The sequence below is a fragment of the Mustelus asterias genome, chromosome 21 (genome assembly GCF_964213995.1).
Source record: "Mustelus asterias chromosome 21, sMusAst1.hap1.1, whole genome shotgun sequence".
In the NCBI taxonomy this organism is placed as follows: domain Eukaryota; kingdom Metazoa; phylum Chordata; class Chondrichthyes; order Carcharhiniformes; family Triakidae; genus Mustelus; species Mustelus asterias.
Window position 1 is genome coordinate 66730200 of NC_135821.1, and position 16455 is coordinate 66746654.

At 46.3% G+C, this 16455-nt stretch overlaps 1 protein-coding gene across 1 annotated transcript in view; it reads right to left on the reverse strand.

Annotated features, from left to right (window-relative positions):
• Positions 1 to 16455, reverse strand: part of mfsd2ab (MFSD2 lysolipid transporter A, lysophospholipid b) — a 71543-nt gene that overhangs the window by 11060 nt on the left and 44028 nt on the right. The window contains exons 7-10 of the mRNA XM_078238086.1: positions 13851 to 13941; positions 9012 to 9133; positions 6256 to 6339; positions 2175 to 2258 (exon numbers count right to left, since the gene is read on the reverse strand). Coding sequence (XP_078094212.1) covers positions 2175 to 2258; positions 6256 to 6339; positions 9012 to 9133; positions 13851 to 13941 — 381 coding nt within the window. The remainder of the gene's footprint in view (positions 1 to 2174; positions 2259 to 6255; positions 6340 to 9011; positions 9134 to 13850; positions 13942 to 16455) is intronic.

Sequence of the window (16455 nt, forward strand, 5' to 3'; positions counted from 1 at the left end):
GCCTGGTATGGAGGGTATTAGCTATGAGGAGAGATTGAGTAAACTAGGGTTGTTCTCCCTAGAAAGACGGAGGTTGAGGGGCGACCTAATAGAAGTTTATAAAATTATGAAGGGCATAGATAGGGTGAACAGTTGGAAGCTTTTTCCCAGGTCAGAAATGACAAACACAAGGGGTCACAAGTTCAAGGTAAGGGGGGCAAGGTTCAATACAGATATGTGGGGGATGTATTTTACACAGAGGGTGGTGGGGGCCTGGAATGCACTACCAAGCAAGGTGGTTGAGGCAGACACGCTCGGATCATTTAAGACTTATCTAGATAGCCACATGAACAGACTGGGAATAGAGGGATACAAACAGACGTTCTAGTTAGGAACACATGATCGGTGCAGGCTTGGAGGGCCGAAGGGCCTGTTCCTGTGCTGTATTTGTTCTTTGTTCAGTCACCGTGGCATGATGCAAGACCAATACGTCAAGACAAGCAATGTGCCCTTGTCAAATTCGGGAACAGGATATGTGGAAATCAGTGCATTCCAAAACACAATTGGTGCTTCCACGTAGACAGGCTGAGGTGGTGACACTGCCGCAAGATTCAAATCAATGCCAGTCCAGAGTACAACTTTGGTGTACTTTTGGCAATTAGCTTTTCATCTTTATAGATTACAGTTGTACACTATCTACTGTGCTGAGATTTTTGGATGATTACAGTGTGACGTTAAGTCCAGAATGACGGATTTGTTTGAAGTTACACAGACAGTGACCCCGAGCCAGGAATCGAACCCGGGTCCCTGGCGCTGTGAGGCAGCAGTGCTAAACCACTGTGCCACCGATATGGGGATAAATATTCTGGTCTTGCCTGTCGCAGGAATTGTCACGGGCTAGGCCGGACAATTTGATGGACCATTTAAAGGTGCATCGACCTTGGGTGGGAACCTCCGATCTCAGGGGCGCGTGCAACAGGAAAATCCCGCCCATCAACTTAACGTCTCCTGTTCTATACCTGTTGCCTCAAATATTGAACATAGAAAACAGGAGAAGAGCGGAATGGTTTCCAAATAAATCCTTCCTGAAGCAGAAAGCCATGAAGTTTCCCAAAACAGTCTGGTAAAATTCCGAGGAAAATTAAAACCCAAACTGTTGTCGGATTTGAAATGCTCGACCCAATTGAGGATAACTGACCCCAAGTAAATCTGTTGGTATATACGTAGGAGTTGGACTTTGGTCCCAGGTTTGAGGGCACAGCTAGTCTAGCGTGTTACCTTACACCCTGAGAATTCCGGAACAGATCCCTGACCCACCAAGTCATTTTGTTTAACATTTAAAATTGGTTTCCTTTCTGAACAAGGCTGAAATGGGCACAGAGGTGAACCTCAAACTGAATTTTCAGTCGCCCTCGCTAATGCAGAATGTGGAAAATTATTACACAAATTCCCTCAGAGTGGAGGTGAGGGAACAATGTAAAGCAGCTGGAGAGAAAGCCAGTTGCACTGTGTGATTTATGGCTGACGATTTTAAAATGATTGAAGCTGGCGTGAATCTCAGTGCAGGAAACAAATCCTGTGCCTGACTACAGACTCAATTCTCACGCCATGTCACGCTTTGCTCCTCATAGAATTCCTACAGTGCAGGAGGAGACCATTTGGCTCATCAAGCCCGCACTGACAACAATCCCACCCAGGCCCTATCCCCGCAACCCCATGTATTTACCCTGCTAATCCCCCGATACTAAGGGGCAATTAAGCATGGCCAATCATCTCACTGACACTAAGGTGCAATTTAGCACGGCCAATCAACCGAACCCGCACATCTTTGGACAGTGGGAGGAAACCAGAGCACCCGGAGGAAACCCACGCAGGCATGGGGAGGATGTACAAACTCCACATAGAGAGTCACCCGAGGCCGGAATCGAACCAGGGCCCCTCAACTACTTCCAGCGTGGAAGGTGCAGGTGAATTTGCTGGCCACTCAATTGGCCCACAGACAGGCAAGTTGCCTGACGCCTCTCCTGCCACCGGTGTCATTGTGAATGTGGCGTAGATGAGGGGCACAGTATCTATGGCATTTTATGGATTCCTTCTCCCCCCCCCCACCCACAAACTACCACCAGGGTACAGTAAAATGCAGCTGATTATGTCACTGGCCTGTCCACATTTATAAGCAGCGTAGCTAAACTTACCGAAATGCCAACATACACAGCTGACTTCTTGCCGAATCTGGTTAAAAACCATTGCCAAAACGGGATGGTCAATGTTGCTGAAAGCTGAAAAAGAGTGGAGATATTTCCCATTATGCATCTGGATCGGATGTCATGTTCCACACACATAACTCCACTATAAGAGAGTTTTGTCTTTATTACAGCTTACCACACATTCAATTATAAAACAATTCTGAAACTGTTGAGAGATCCATGTGGGGTAAAGCCATGTTCATTGGAAAATATCTTTTTATTCATAAAAGTAGTCATGTGAAGAGTGTAGCGTGAGGTCAGGATCTAATATGTTGACAGCGCCGTGCTAATCGTCACTTCAAAATTGGAGCGACTTTCTCCAAATGGGTGATACTGCGCAATGAAACATTTATACTTCTGTTAAACCAGTGAAAAGCAACAAGTTTTAATAAATGTAAAATTTCAACTCTGGTTCACTCTCCAGTGAGGTTGTTGGATACATTCCATGGCAACGATTCCTATTGTTTATAAGCGAATGAAAAATCTTAACCTTCAGCCAGGCAAATCATAAAGACAAAGTGATTCCTAATAGAGTTTGTCATGTGGAGCACAATGTACAGTGTCATTGCCAGGCAACTTGTGTGTGCGCGTGCATTTCTGTGCGTGCGGGGACATGGGCATTTGCGCGCGCATGGGGGCATTGGCATGTGCGTGCATGTGTGTGTGCGGCATTTGTGCGTACGTGGGCATTTGCGTGCACAGCTGTGCACGTGCAAGGGTGTGCGGAACTGTGCATGCAGGGGCGCGTGCATTTGTGTTTGCACGTGTATGTGCATATGTATGTATTTGTGTATATGTGTAGGTGGGGGCGTGTGCACTTGTGCGTGTGCATGCGTGTGTGCTTAAGGGGGCATCCAGAACTAGATTATTTAATTAATCCCAGGAACATGAATAGATTTTATTTCTCGGAAATTGGTATAAATTCATGTATAAAATCCAGTTGCCCACTAATATAGCTTTTAAAAAAACCCAGTTTGCACTGTCTGAATGTTGATGATCTTTGGAAAGGTTTGACTTCAATAGAATTAGTTTAATACAATTTCCTTTTTCTTCCCAGGACTGCAGTCCATATCCCACCTCCCAGAATAAAGCACTGCCAGCATCCAGCCTTCAGTAACAGTGCAGTGCTTTTAGCAGCAACTAACTCAAAGGGAGGCACAATCGCTCCCACTCCCCAGAACATCTGATAACCGCACACACTAATGCTGAAAGTTACAAATGTAAATTTAACCAAATGTCCTTTTCCTGGCAAGGAAACTCTCGGGCAAATGCTTTTCTTTCTGAAAACCCTGTGAGTGGCATGCCTGTGATAAAACTCTGACTGGTGAGAAACAAGAGTGAAGATCAGAAGGAGGACTGAATTGGAAAGGTCTCCGGCTCTGTTCCAAGGAGCTAATGCACAAGTGTTCATGCACTGTAGCAGCAAGCGGCCTCCGTCTCACTCTCCCTTACCCTGAGTCTGAGTGATCGCTGGGGACCTTTTATTCTATTTCAAATTCCACCAGCCACTTTGGAAACCTTTATTTTTGCTGAAGAAAGTGTCTACCACTCAGTGAAGTTTGTATAAAAGAATACACATGCGCTTGTCCGCATCGCAACGCCTGGGAAACAGCAGGACAAAGACATCACTGTTCAGCCCAAGGACACCCACACTCTATTCACATTTCACTATCTTCCCAGTACAAATGCTTCTAGTTACAATTGAAAAGAATGCCATTTGCCATGCAAAGTTGTTCATTATAATCTAAAGTTACTTAAGCAGCTTTTGAAATTCTAGAAATGTAGGGAGTTTGAGACAAAAAGGCTAATGAAGCAATGCTCTCCAGATCTGTGCACCTTCTCCGCTGCGACAAATAATGTTTGTGTTTTGCCGGCAGCTGCGTTTTTTCCCAATCACTGGATAAAGCCGCACTCCTGTGTTCAACTTTATATCCACCATTTGTGGAGCCATATACTCTCTATCGGGCTATAGAAATACCCCGACGAAATAGGAAGCAATTCGGATTAGTAGCGAAGGGTTGGCAAAGCAGGCACTGTTCCCTTGGGTGGTGTTTCTAGTGAACCCACTCAAGACCCACATACTGTGTGAAACCTCCTTATTTCAGGGCGGCACGGTGATTGGCACAGCTGCCTCACAGCGCCAAGGACCCGGGTTCAATTCCGGCCTTGGGTCACTGTCTGTGTTGAGTTTGCACCTTCCCCTCGTGTCTGCGTGGGTTTCCTCCGGGTGCTCTGGTTTTCTCCCACAGTCCCAAAGACGCGCTGGTTGGGTGCATTGACCATGCTAAATTCTCTCTCAGTGTGCCCGAACAGGCGCCGGAGTGTGGCGACTAGAGGATTTTCACAGTAACTTCATTGCAGTGTTAATGTAAGCCTACTTGTGACACTAATAAACAAACTGAAAAAAAACAGTCCAAAGAAGTGCAGATTAGGTGGATTTGCCATGCTAAATTGCCCCTTAATGTCTCAAAATGTACAGGTTAGGGGGATTAGCAGGGTAATTGTGTGGGGTTACGAGGATAGGGACTGGGTGGGGGTGCTGTTGGAGAGTCAGTCCAGACTCGATGGGCCAAATGGCCTCCTTCTGCACTGTCGGGATTCTATGATTCTCTCTCACAGGTACCACTCTCTGCCTCTTCCCATATGGGCGTGCTGCTTCTGTCTGACATCACCCGTATCCTGCTTGTGTCAATGATGCCCACACTGCCTCTTACGCAGTTCCAATGTTTCTAATGACAACACCTGCCTCACAAAACAAAAGGCACTTTTCACCCTCAACAAGCACTGACAGCGAAGAGGGAAACCGGAGCTCGATTTCCCGCAAGAGGGAATGGCTCTTTGATCCCAGAGTTGCTGCATCAACCTTTTAAATGCGTGTTTGGTAACTTACAGGCTGAAGCAACACGCAAGGAACAATTTTCTCTTTCTTGTCAAAATACATGAAAAACCTCAGCGCTGTTCCCTTTCAGAGCCTCTCCCACACTCCGGGACAGTGTCCACACGCAACTGTTAGCGAGTTCTTCTTTCACTGCCACCAACAGCCTTTATAATTATCAATTGTAACTAAATTCTCAAAAAGGGATTGTACCCAAAACACGATCAGTCTTTTCTCCTTTTAGTCATGGACTGAGCTACTTGATATTTCTTTATTTTAATCACGTTTCTGTGGTCTGGGCTTCTTTGAGTTTTCCTTTATTTTGTTCGAAATACTGCAACACGCCCTCTTCCTCCTATTCCCACCTTCAACGTTTCTTTCTCTCATTTCTTCTTTCCCCACAACTTTCCGGAATTCTTTACCTCTGTCAGTTTCTTCCTCTTCCTACGATCCTCTTCACCAGATTGATTCCGGGGATGAAGGGGGTTGACGTACGAGGAGATATTAAACAGTTTGGGTTTGTACTCGCTGGAGAGGGGATGAGAGGGGATCTGATCGAGGTATATAAAATTCTAAAAAGGGGATTGATAGAGTAAACTTAAGACTAAACATTTCCTCTTATGGGGCAATCTCGAACAAGAGGTCACAGGTGTAGGCTGAGAGGCGGTAGATTTAAAACGGAGATGAGGAGGAACTACTTCTCGCAGAGGGGGATTTGTGGAACTCGCTGCCCCATAGAGCGGTGGAGTCCGAATCATTGACTGGTTTCAAGAAGGCAAAAGATATATTTCTAATAAAAAAAAGGCAAAGATGGATACGGGGAACAGGTGGGGAGGTGGATTTGAGACGAGGGAGAGATCAGCCATGATCTGGTTGAATGGCGGAGCAGGTTTGAAGGGCTGAACGTGCCCACTTCTGCTCCTGATTCCTATGTTCAGGGGTGGTTCTCCCAATTCCCGTGGATTCATGTCGCCTGCCACCTCGCTTTTTAAATTCTTATTTCTCAATAAAAAGCAATTACGAGAAACGATGGGGAGGACGTCACTGAGGAGGCAGGACCAAACTTGCAAAGGTCCCCAATTCAGATCTAACGTTCACGCAAACCGCATGTGAAGCTCCTTGCTCCTGTGGCACAAATGTAGCTTACATTCTTACCATGATAACCAGGAGTATATTCTGGAAGTCATTGGGAAAACCCAGTGTGTAGGAGCAGTACAGAGCATAATTCCCTTCCAGCAGCTGAAAGCAGAGTTCATACATTTTAGAATCATTTGAAATACAAGAATATATAATACAGAAAAAACACAAATATCTGACCCCATGACTCTCATGCAGGACAGTTATTTATGGGAGAGTCAGGTGTATAGCTGAACGCACTTCTCTTGTCAATAATGTGTAAATTTAAAGCCATCCAACTTCCCTTTCTCTCCCCACTTCCTTATTTTAAAACTTGGAAATAATTTGATAGGCAAATTTTAAACAAATTCCCACTGCAGCAAATCTCTTTACTGATTTATGTGTAACTCATGCAATGTTGTTTGTGGGTTTGGTCAGTCAGTAACTCCTCCTAGTTTGAGCGGTTAAGGCATGGTGGCGCAGTGGTTTAACACTGCTGCCTCATAGCGCCAGGGACCTGGGTTTAATTCCAGCGTTGGGTCACTGCCTGCGTGGAGTCTGCAAGTTCTCCCCATGTCTGCGTGGGTTTCCTCCAGGTGCTCCGGTTTCCTCCCACAGTCCAAAGATGTGCGGGTTAGGTGGATTGGCCATGCTAAATTGACCTTAGTGTCCAGGAATAGGTAGATTAGGGGGATTGGCCATGGGGGTAAATACGTGTGGTTATGGGGATAGGGTGAAGGGGGCGGGCTTGGGTAAGATGCTCTTTGGGAGAGTTGGTGCACACTCGATGGGCCGAATGGCCACTTTCTTACTTGTAGGGATTCTATGATTTAACGTGTACTGTAGCCATTGCCGTGAATACCTACAAAGTTTCACTAGCACAGGAACATTGGCAAACTGTGGGGTTATTTGCGGAGAATGCTTAACTTGTGTGTGCAATATTCTCAAAAATAGGGAAGTGGCTAAAATTCTGCCCCATTTCCAACTTCCCTCTTCACTCCTTGAGCATGTCGCCATTGCCCAGATCCAGGCTGTCCCTGTTTGAATTGCTAACATTCCACCTCTCCCACAGCACTGAAACAGCGCTAACTAAAGTCAAAATGACATTCGCTAGAAGTGTGACCATGGTGCTTTATCCCTGCTAATCCTCTTTGACCCCAGCCACGAGAGTCGGGATTTTATGCCTGCGTTCACCGTGGGCACAACCGGCGGCATGGCTGCAAAATCCCGCGAGAGCCACGAAATAAGGACCTTGCCGGCGAAAGCTCCTTTTCAGATCCCCCCCCCCCCCCCCCCCCCCCCCACCGTCCCCGGTAACAGAATGAGGTCCTCACCCAGAAAGGTCGGGCACCTCATTGATATCAATTAGAATGTTGTTATCGGGCTTCCCGCTATATATTCCCCCACACTGGCATTTACAAGATTGTTATAAATGGGAACCAGGCGGAGGGGTCCTGGTGGGGGCACACAGGCACATACCAGCCCCCTAGGCAGTGCCAGGGGGGCAGTGCTGGTGGGGCCTCCCTCTGGAGAGCTCCATTGGCAAGGGGGAGGGGGCTTCCCTGTGTCCAACGGGGGTAGGGGGTTTGGCTGTGTATATTGGGGGGGTCGGGGGTCTCCTGTATTTTGTTCCGTAACTCGGAGATCGGGGCACCCTCTACCTCAGGATTCCCGGCATTTTCCAGCCCCGTCCCTCCAGCCTGGCAGCGTGGGCCACGCCGCCATTTTGTCTTTGCACAGAGTGCCGCACAATGTGGCGGAAAAGCCAGCGGTGCCATCTGCAAGAAAGGGCAAATGCTTCCCATGGAGTTAGTTTGTAGATCAGCCATGATCTGACTGAATAGCAGAGCAGGCCCGAGGGGCTGAATGGCCTCATCCAGTTCCTATGCTCCTACCTTGTCTCTGTTTCTCAGTTGTCCTCCAACATCCAGCTCAGTCAGACTGGCCTCACCTACCAATCCAATTGCAGCCACAGCATCACTTACAATTCCCTCCCTAACAGCACTGTGGGTGTACCTACACCACGGCCGGGATTCTCCAACTCTGCCCACGGCTGCGATCCTCTGGTCCCACCGCTGTGAATGGAGATTTGACTGAGCGCCAAAGTCTCCGGTCTTGCTGGTAGTGGGGGCAGGGCGTGAGAGGCCGGAGAATTCTAGCTCATGTGGACTGCAACAGTTCAAGAAAGCAACTCGCCATCACCTCCTCAGGGGTAATTATGGCTGGGCAGTAAATGTTGGCCTGGCCAGCGATGCCCACCTCCAACGAAGAAAGAAAAAAAGCGGCTCGTCTTTCTACACAGAGTCTGCTCAGAAATCCTCCGTGGACTCATCCTTGGTCACATCTACAGGCTGCCTCTTGCACAGGCATATACTGAGGATACTCATTTCTACCTCTTCATCGGCTCTCTCAACCCCTCCATTGCCTCTACGCTACCAGACATCTGGATTTCCCCCCCGGCTAAAACCTGGATAGTCCCGAGATTTGCCTTTTTGATATAAAAGTTGTACCCTCTCCATCCCATTCCTTGGTCAGTGGAACAGACGGAAGCAGACCCTTCCCGTGATCAGCATCCTGTCGGACAGACAGTTGAGTGAGCGCTCACCCTACATTTCTCTATCGCAAATACTGCACCAGCAACCGCCCCCCCCCCGGCCAAGTTGGGCCAAAGGGCCTGTTTCCATGCTGTAAACCTCTATGGCCAAGTTTGAGACTGTTTAACAAGTAAATCACATTCAGCAAGAAAAATTTGAGATTCTTTTTTGGGCATTCTGTTCAGAAATATTATATCTTACCATAAAAGCCAAGGATGTAAACAGGAAGCCAATGATCAGCTTTACGTAAGGCCCGTGGCTCATTACGAGTTTCAATCCTTTCCAAAAGGAGTAGGATTTCTCTGCCTTCCTCGTGCGCGGTTCTGGAAACAAAAGTCATTGTACATTACTAAAAAGATGTTAAAACCAGTTGTATAGTGAAATTCTTAGAGTAATGATACATAACTTTTTCCTGTGCTATTTTAAAGGTGTCAAACTCACAAAGTATGCGAGTGGCACGGTGCCACAGTGTTTAGCGCTGCTGCCTCACAACACCAGGGACCCGGGTTCAATTCCAGCCTCGGATGACTGTCCGTCTGGAGTTTGCACATTCTCCCCGTGTCTGCATGGGTTTCCTCCGGGTGCTCAGATTTCCTCCCACAGTCCAAAGATGTGCCGGTTAGGTTGATTGGCCAGGCTAAATTGCCCCTTAGTGTCAGGGGGACTAGCTGGGGTAAATACATGGGGTTATGCGGTTGGGGTCTGGGTGGAATTGTGCTCAGTGCAGGCTCGATGGGCCAAATGGCCTCCTTCTGCACCAGAGGATTCTATGTTATCTCATCTGTTAGACATTCATATGAAGAGCTTTGACCATAATTTCTATCCTAATACAACTCACTCACACACTTGTATTGGAATATTGCCCTTCCGTAGGCAATACTGCACTAGATCCAGTGCTCCAGTACTAACAGCATTCTATTGAAGGCATAGAAGAGAATTAGAGCTATACAGAGAGAGCATTTTGGAGCTTTCCAGTGAAGATGGCCATGTTGAAAGGAGTTCTATAATGGGATGAAATATAAAGCTAAGTTTGACTGCTCTGCACTGTTCTTGACCATGGGAATGTCCAATCTTAAATGACTGTTAGCATCAGGAAGTAAACTGTTCATCTTCTTTGTATCTTTCCCCCACCATTGGCAGAATCCTTAGTTAATCTTCCCCATGTCAGGGCGACAGCGTGACTAAGTAGGATTGCTGTGGTTTAGGAGCAGCAACCACTTTCAGACCCGTTCACCAGTCACCTCGCAATAACGAACATTATGTGGAAATGCTTCAAACCGCCTGCAAGCAGTGTCATGTTGCAAAGATCGTGCCTGCTTGTGTTTCGGTTCCTGGCTGCCACACCTCGCGGCCCCACTAAAGAAAGTTTGTCGAACACCTGCTCATGAAGATGATACCATTTTGCACGCACACTCTTTTTAAAAATCACGGGCCTTTTAAGTTTAAACAGCAGCGGAGTGTGTGCATTTCCACTGGCTGCTTAGTGCAGCCCAGACAAAATCAGCCATGAAGTGCAGTAACATTTTAGATTGAAATAGTAGTATCTTGTACATAAGAGGAGGCATCTATAAGCGACACTTACTGGAGGGTGGACAAAACACTTGACTGGGTCTTTATTCATTAGATTGAATAAATACTCAGTCGCTTGATTTGGTTTGTATAATAAAAGCAAAGCAATTTTGGAGATTATAATAATTGCTCTTTTTGAATCGAATGTATTACGGATTGGAATTCATTCATTGCCCTACCTGCCTGAGGCAAACCCCCAGGTCACTATGTGGGCCTTGGAGCGCAACCTTTCATTGCCAACACCTCAGATCGTTATCATAGAATCCCTAAAGTGCAGAAGGCGGCCATTCGGCCCATTGAGTCTGCACTGACTACAATCCCACCCAGGCCTCATCTTCGCAACCCCACACATTTACCCTCCTAATCCCCCTGACACCAAGGGGCAATTTAGCACGGCCAATCAACCTAATCCACACATCTTTGGAGTGTGGGAGGAAACTGGAGCACCCGGAGGAAACCCACGCAGACACGGGGAGAATGTGCAGACTCCGCACAGACAGTGACCCGAGGCCGGAATTGAACCCGGGTCCCTGGCACTGTGAGATAGCAGCGCTAACCACTGTGCCACTGCACCGCCCCACTCTGTGTTCACACTCCCTGTGTCACCTGATTCTGGATGCAAACAGCAGCAAAAGAAAGTAGGAGGAAACCAGCTATGGGGGAAACTGTGAGCAAATTTAGAAGGCAGACAGACAGACAGGGCCCATAATGTCCTCCTTGCTGACTTGGAAACCTGGCCCCAAACGAGGAAAGCCCACTTCCTCTAATCCAGACAAAGCAAGAACTGAAGTGAATTGACCTCAGGGGGGAGTGACTGTGCTAAAGATGAATGGATGAGACACAAGGCTGCACCAGGCCCCTACGGCCTACTTGTCTTTTCTCAATCTCTTTCTTTTTAAATAAGTCTTTCTCATTACTTAGTGAGTCCAGAGTGTTGCCTATTTATTTAGCCTTTTGTTCCAGGAAGTTGTTACTTTTTAAACAAGTATTGACTTTATAATTTCTCTTGAAGGTTGGTGTCTGCCAACCAATTAAACACTGCAAGAATCTATAAAGAGCCAGGCGAGGGGGAAATATTTTAGGCCTCCTTGATGAAGTGCAGCTCAGGTTTCAGGCGGTGAACAGTTTGTGTTTGTTGTGGGAGGTTACAAGACTGTGTGTACTTTTCCAAAGAATTCAAATAGTCTGTCTCGCCCTGGTCTTGAATAAAGAAACTGGAGTTTCAAAGCTCTTCATATGAATGTCTAACAGATGAGGCTAATGAGAGTTTATTTTTTTTTCTCCAAGTACTCATCCTCAATCTCGCAAAATGTCACACTCTGATGCAGATTGTCACGGCTGATGCTCAGCGCCGAAGGGGGAAGATCTGCGTGTCCATGGGGAACCCAGCAGAAGAGTGGGACTAACCCGTTAGCTTTTTTGCAGAGCTGGCGCAGGTACGATGGGTCGAATGGCCTCTCGGCTGTGTCAGTCTGGTATTGTATGAATGTAAGCTGTCGCAGGGTAGTATATGTGAGTGGATTACTGAGTACGCTGGTGTGCAGCTGAATGCAGTCACACTCCGAAGGGGTTACATCTGTGCAACAACAGAGGGTGCTGGGGAAACCTCAGCAGGTCTGGCAGCATCTCAGAGTCACAGAATCCTGACAGTACATCGAGCCTGCTCCGACAATAATCCCACCCAGGCCCTATCCCCGTAACCCCGTGTATTTACCCTGCTAATCCCCCTGACACTAAGGGGAAATTTAGCATGGCCAATCAGCCTAACCTGCACGTCTTTGGACTGCGGGAGGAAACCGGGGCACCCGGAGGAAACCCACGCAGACATGGGGAGAACATGCAAACTCCACACAGATAGTGACCCGAGGCCGGAATTGAACCTGGGTCCCTGGCGCTATGAGGCAGCAGTGCTAACCCACTGTGCCGCCCATAAGGCGGGGAGAAAAATCCGAATGATCTGAAGGGAGAGAGAAACAGAGTAAACTTTTCCCGTCCATTTGACTCTTCATTGGAACTAAAAGAGGAGGAAAATGTGCTGGATATAAGTAGCAAATTTAACAACAAGCGACAAATGGCTATGTGCACGTGTGAGGGGAAGGTTTTTGCATTGAGACAAAAAACGTCTGGGATATAGAAAAAAGGAAGGTCACAGTCTAATATTGTTGAACTCGGAGATCATTCCAACACAAGGTAAAACTGAACAGTAAAACTGTCCACACTAGAATAATCTACACTCTGATATATTTATACCTTATCCTTCATTTATTACCATCACTTTACACCTATAGAATATTTTAATTCTTAAACATAGTTGAACACTGCCAATAGCAGCCAGGTGCAGAACAAGAGGCAGTCATTGAGAACTGGCTGATCCAGTCCCCTGGACACAATGCACGGAATTCAAAATCCTGGTTTATAAATCCCACTGAAGTCTAACTGCGCCTTAGTAACCCCGGCCTCCATTTCGCTGCCTCTTTCCATTCAGCGGCGCTCCTGTTTTGGCTCAAATTCACGATCTGAAGCGCTCCAGTTGGCCGCTCTGCACCTTGCGCTGAAAAGCCTCTTTTAAAATCTGCATCTGTGGCCACGCCTCCAGCCGGTACCACTAAATCATCACCGTGTGGCTCTGTGAAGCACCTCAAGGCAATGATGTGTTCAGCTGACACTGTCACAACACCTTTACCAAGCAATGTTTAATGGCTCAGCAAAACCAATCACGTTGGAAAGATGGTGGGCTGGGGAGCGAATGGAAGAAAAATACAATGTGAAAGAAATACAAAGAAAAAGAATGAAAGAAACGGGGGGGGGGGAACACGACGACGACCCTCCGCGCACCCCCCCCCCCCCCCCCCCATGGAGGGCCGGGACCCTCCGCCCCTCCCCGCCACAAGGGGGCCGGGACCCTCCGCCCCCCCCCCCCCCTCCCCGCCACAGGGGGCCGGGACCCTCCGCCTCTCCCCGCCACGGGGGGGCCAGGACCCTCCAGCTCTCCAGCCCCGGGATCCTCCAGTCCCGCTGCTGTGAATGGAGACCTGGCTGAGTGCCAAGTTCTTCCTTCGCGCTGACAGATGGTGCCAGGGTGGCAGGATCCAACATATCTGGCCATAATATTGATCGGACTGAACCATTCCTGGAAGCTTTCTTCAAACATCAGATAACTTGCAAATCATAAACTAATGATAATTTCTAAAACAGTCACAGTGACAGGTGAGTTTAATTCATGAACCGGGAATATAAAGTGCTTGTTGCTACTGAAAGCAAGGACTGCAGCGGTTCAAGAAGGAAGCTCACCACCACGTCCCAAGGGCAACCAGGGATGGGCAATAAATGCTGGCCAGCCAGCGACGCCCATGTCCCATAAATGAATATTTATTTTAAAGTTTCACTGAGGAACATGAATGCAAAATTTCAGGAGGATATTTTTAAATATAGTTTCACTATCTATTATATATATGTATGAAAATTATTTACCATCTCTTTCCCGGACTCCAGCAAACAAAATTATGGTGCACAGAATATAAACTCCACCAATAACTCCAGCTGCCATCATGTACGCACTTTTCTGTACAAAGAGAATAGAAAACACTGATCACCCGTGGTTTTCCAGACAATTAATCAAAACTCAAATGATAATTTCCTATTTTCCACATTTGGAAATCCAGCCATCAGCGAGTGGCCTTTAAACTGAGGTGAATGACCTCCAGTAACCACAAGCATCTTCCTACATGCCCAGGTACGACTCCAATCAGTGTCAAGGGCAGTCACTCTAATCTCATCTCTGGCGTTCAGCTCTTTTGCCCATATTTGGATTAAGGCTGTAATGAGGTCAGGAGCTGAGTGACCCTAGCAGAACCCAAACTGAGTGTCAATTAGCAGGTTATTTCTGAGTAAGTGCTGCTTGATTGCACAGTTGATGACCCCTTCCATCACTCTGCTGATTTACTCCATCTCTCATCATCGCCCAACCCTTTCAACTTGGGGACCAATCTACTGAACCTTCGCTGTACACCTCCTCTGCAAGTAAATCCTTCCTTAACTATGGAAACCACAATTTCACATTTGTACTCCAGGTGAGGTCTCACCAAAACCCCTTTCAATTGATGATTCTTGTACTCCAAATCCCGTTGCAATAAAGGCTAAAATGCCATTTGCTTTGTTGGACTTGCATGCTAACATTTTGTGTTTCTTGTACGAATATCCTCAAGTCTCTCTGAACATCAACATTTCCAAGTTCCACACCTTTTAAAAAATAATTTGATTTTCTATTCTTACCACCAAAGTGAATGTTCTCACACTTCCCCACATTATACTTCATCTGCCTCTTGTTTCCCGCTCACTTCATCGATCTATGTCACTTTGCAGACTCTTTGTGTACTCCTCACAACTCTCATTCCCACCTAGTTTTGTATTGTCAGCAGACTTAGATAAACAACTGTTTCTTCATCTAGCTCATCAATAGAGATTGCAAATAGCTGAGGCCTCTTCACTGATTTAAATCAGCCGACTTAAAAATGTCTCACTAATCTCTACTCCCCTGTCCACAAACCGATCCTCTATCCAAGCTAGTATATCACTCCCATCTTTATGAGCCCTTATCTAGTGTACTGACATTTTGTGTGGCACCTTACTGAATGCCTTTTGGGAATCCAACTACGCCACATCTACTGGTTCCCCTTTATCTACACGACTATTTGTATACTCAAAACATGCTAATAAATTTATAAAATTGGATTTTCCTTATCACAAAATTATGTTGACTTGTTCCAATCATACCATATATTTCTAGGTCCACTGTTAAGACTTCCTTCAGATTCCACATTTTCCCATGACTGATGTTAGGCTAACTGGCCTGCAGTTCCCAGTTTTCTCTCTTCCTCCTTTTCTGAATAATGTTTGCTAACTTCCACTCAAAATCTAGGGAATTTTGCTGATTTATAGCCAGTGCATCCACTGTCTCTGCAGCTATACCGCTTTTAGAACCCCAAGATAGAACCCAGGCCATCGGGTGCTGGGGGGCTTCTCTGATTTTAATCCCTGTTTCCCCAGTACTTTTTCTCTGCTGCTATTGATTACCTTAACTTCCTCACTCTTGTTGGTCCCTAGGTTACCATCTATTTCTGGTATACAACTTGTGTCTTTTACTGTGAAGATCGAGGCAAAATACTTGTTCAATGTCTTTGCCATTTCTTAATTCCCCATGAGAATTCCTCTTATCTTTGCTTCAAAGAGACCAATGTTTACTTTAGCTACTCCCTTCCTTTTTATGTACTTGTAAAATCTCTTACAATCTGTTTTTATATTCTTGATTAGTTGACTCAATTTCTAGTTTTTGTTCCCTTTTTAAAATCAACTTGGTGGACATTTTTGGTTTCAAAAGCACTCTCAACCCTCAGACTTAGTACTATTCTTTGCAGCTTTATAAGTCACTTTGTTTAATCCAATACCACCCTAAACCTACTTGGTAAGCCGTGGAAGGATTTCCCCCCCACTGAGCTTTGGTTTTTCAAAGGAATGAATTCTTGGTGAACATTTTGAATTGTTTCTTTAAATGTTTCCCAATGTTCACCATGCTTTTTAGTCTGTTTACCCAATCAACCGCAGCCAGCTTTCCCTTCACACCTGTGTGATTACAGAATATGGAAAGGCCTGGATAGAGTGGACTTGGGGAAGATGTTTCCATTAGTGGGAGAGACTGGGATCCAAGGGCACAGCCTCAGAGTAAAGGGGATGACTCTTTACAACTGAGATGAGGAGGAATTTGTTCAGCCAGAGGATGGTGAATCTATGGAATTCATTGCCACAGAAGGCGGTGGAGACCAGGTCATTGAGTGTCTTTAAGATAGAGATAGGTAGCTTCTTGATTGTAAGGGGATCAAAGGTTATGGGTTAAAGCGGGCAAACGGGGTCAAGGAAGTGATCAGCCATGATTGAATGGTGGAGTAGACTCGATGGACCAAATGGCCTAATTCTGCTCCGATATCTTATTGTTTTACTTTGTTTAAATTTAAGATTCTTAGTTGTGATTAGTGTATGTCATTTCCAAACGTAATGTAGAATTGAACTGCATTATGATCAC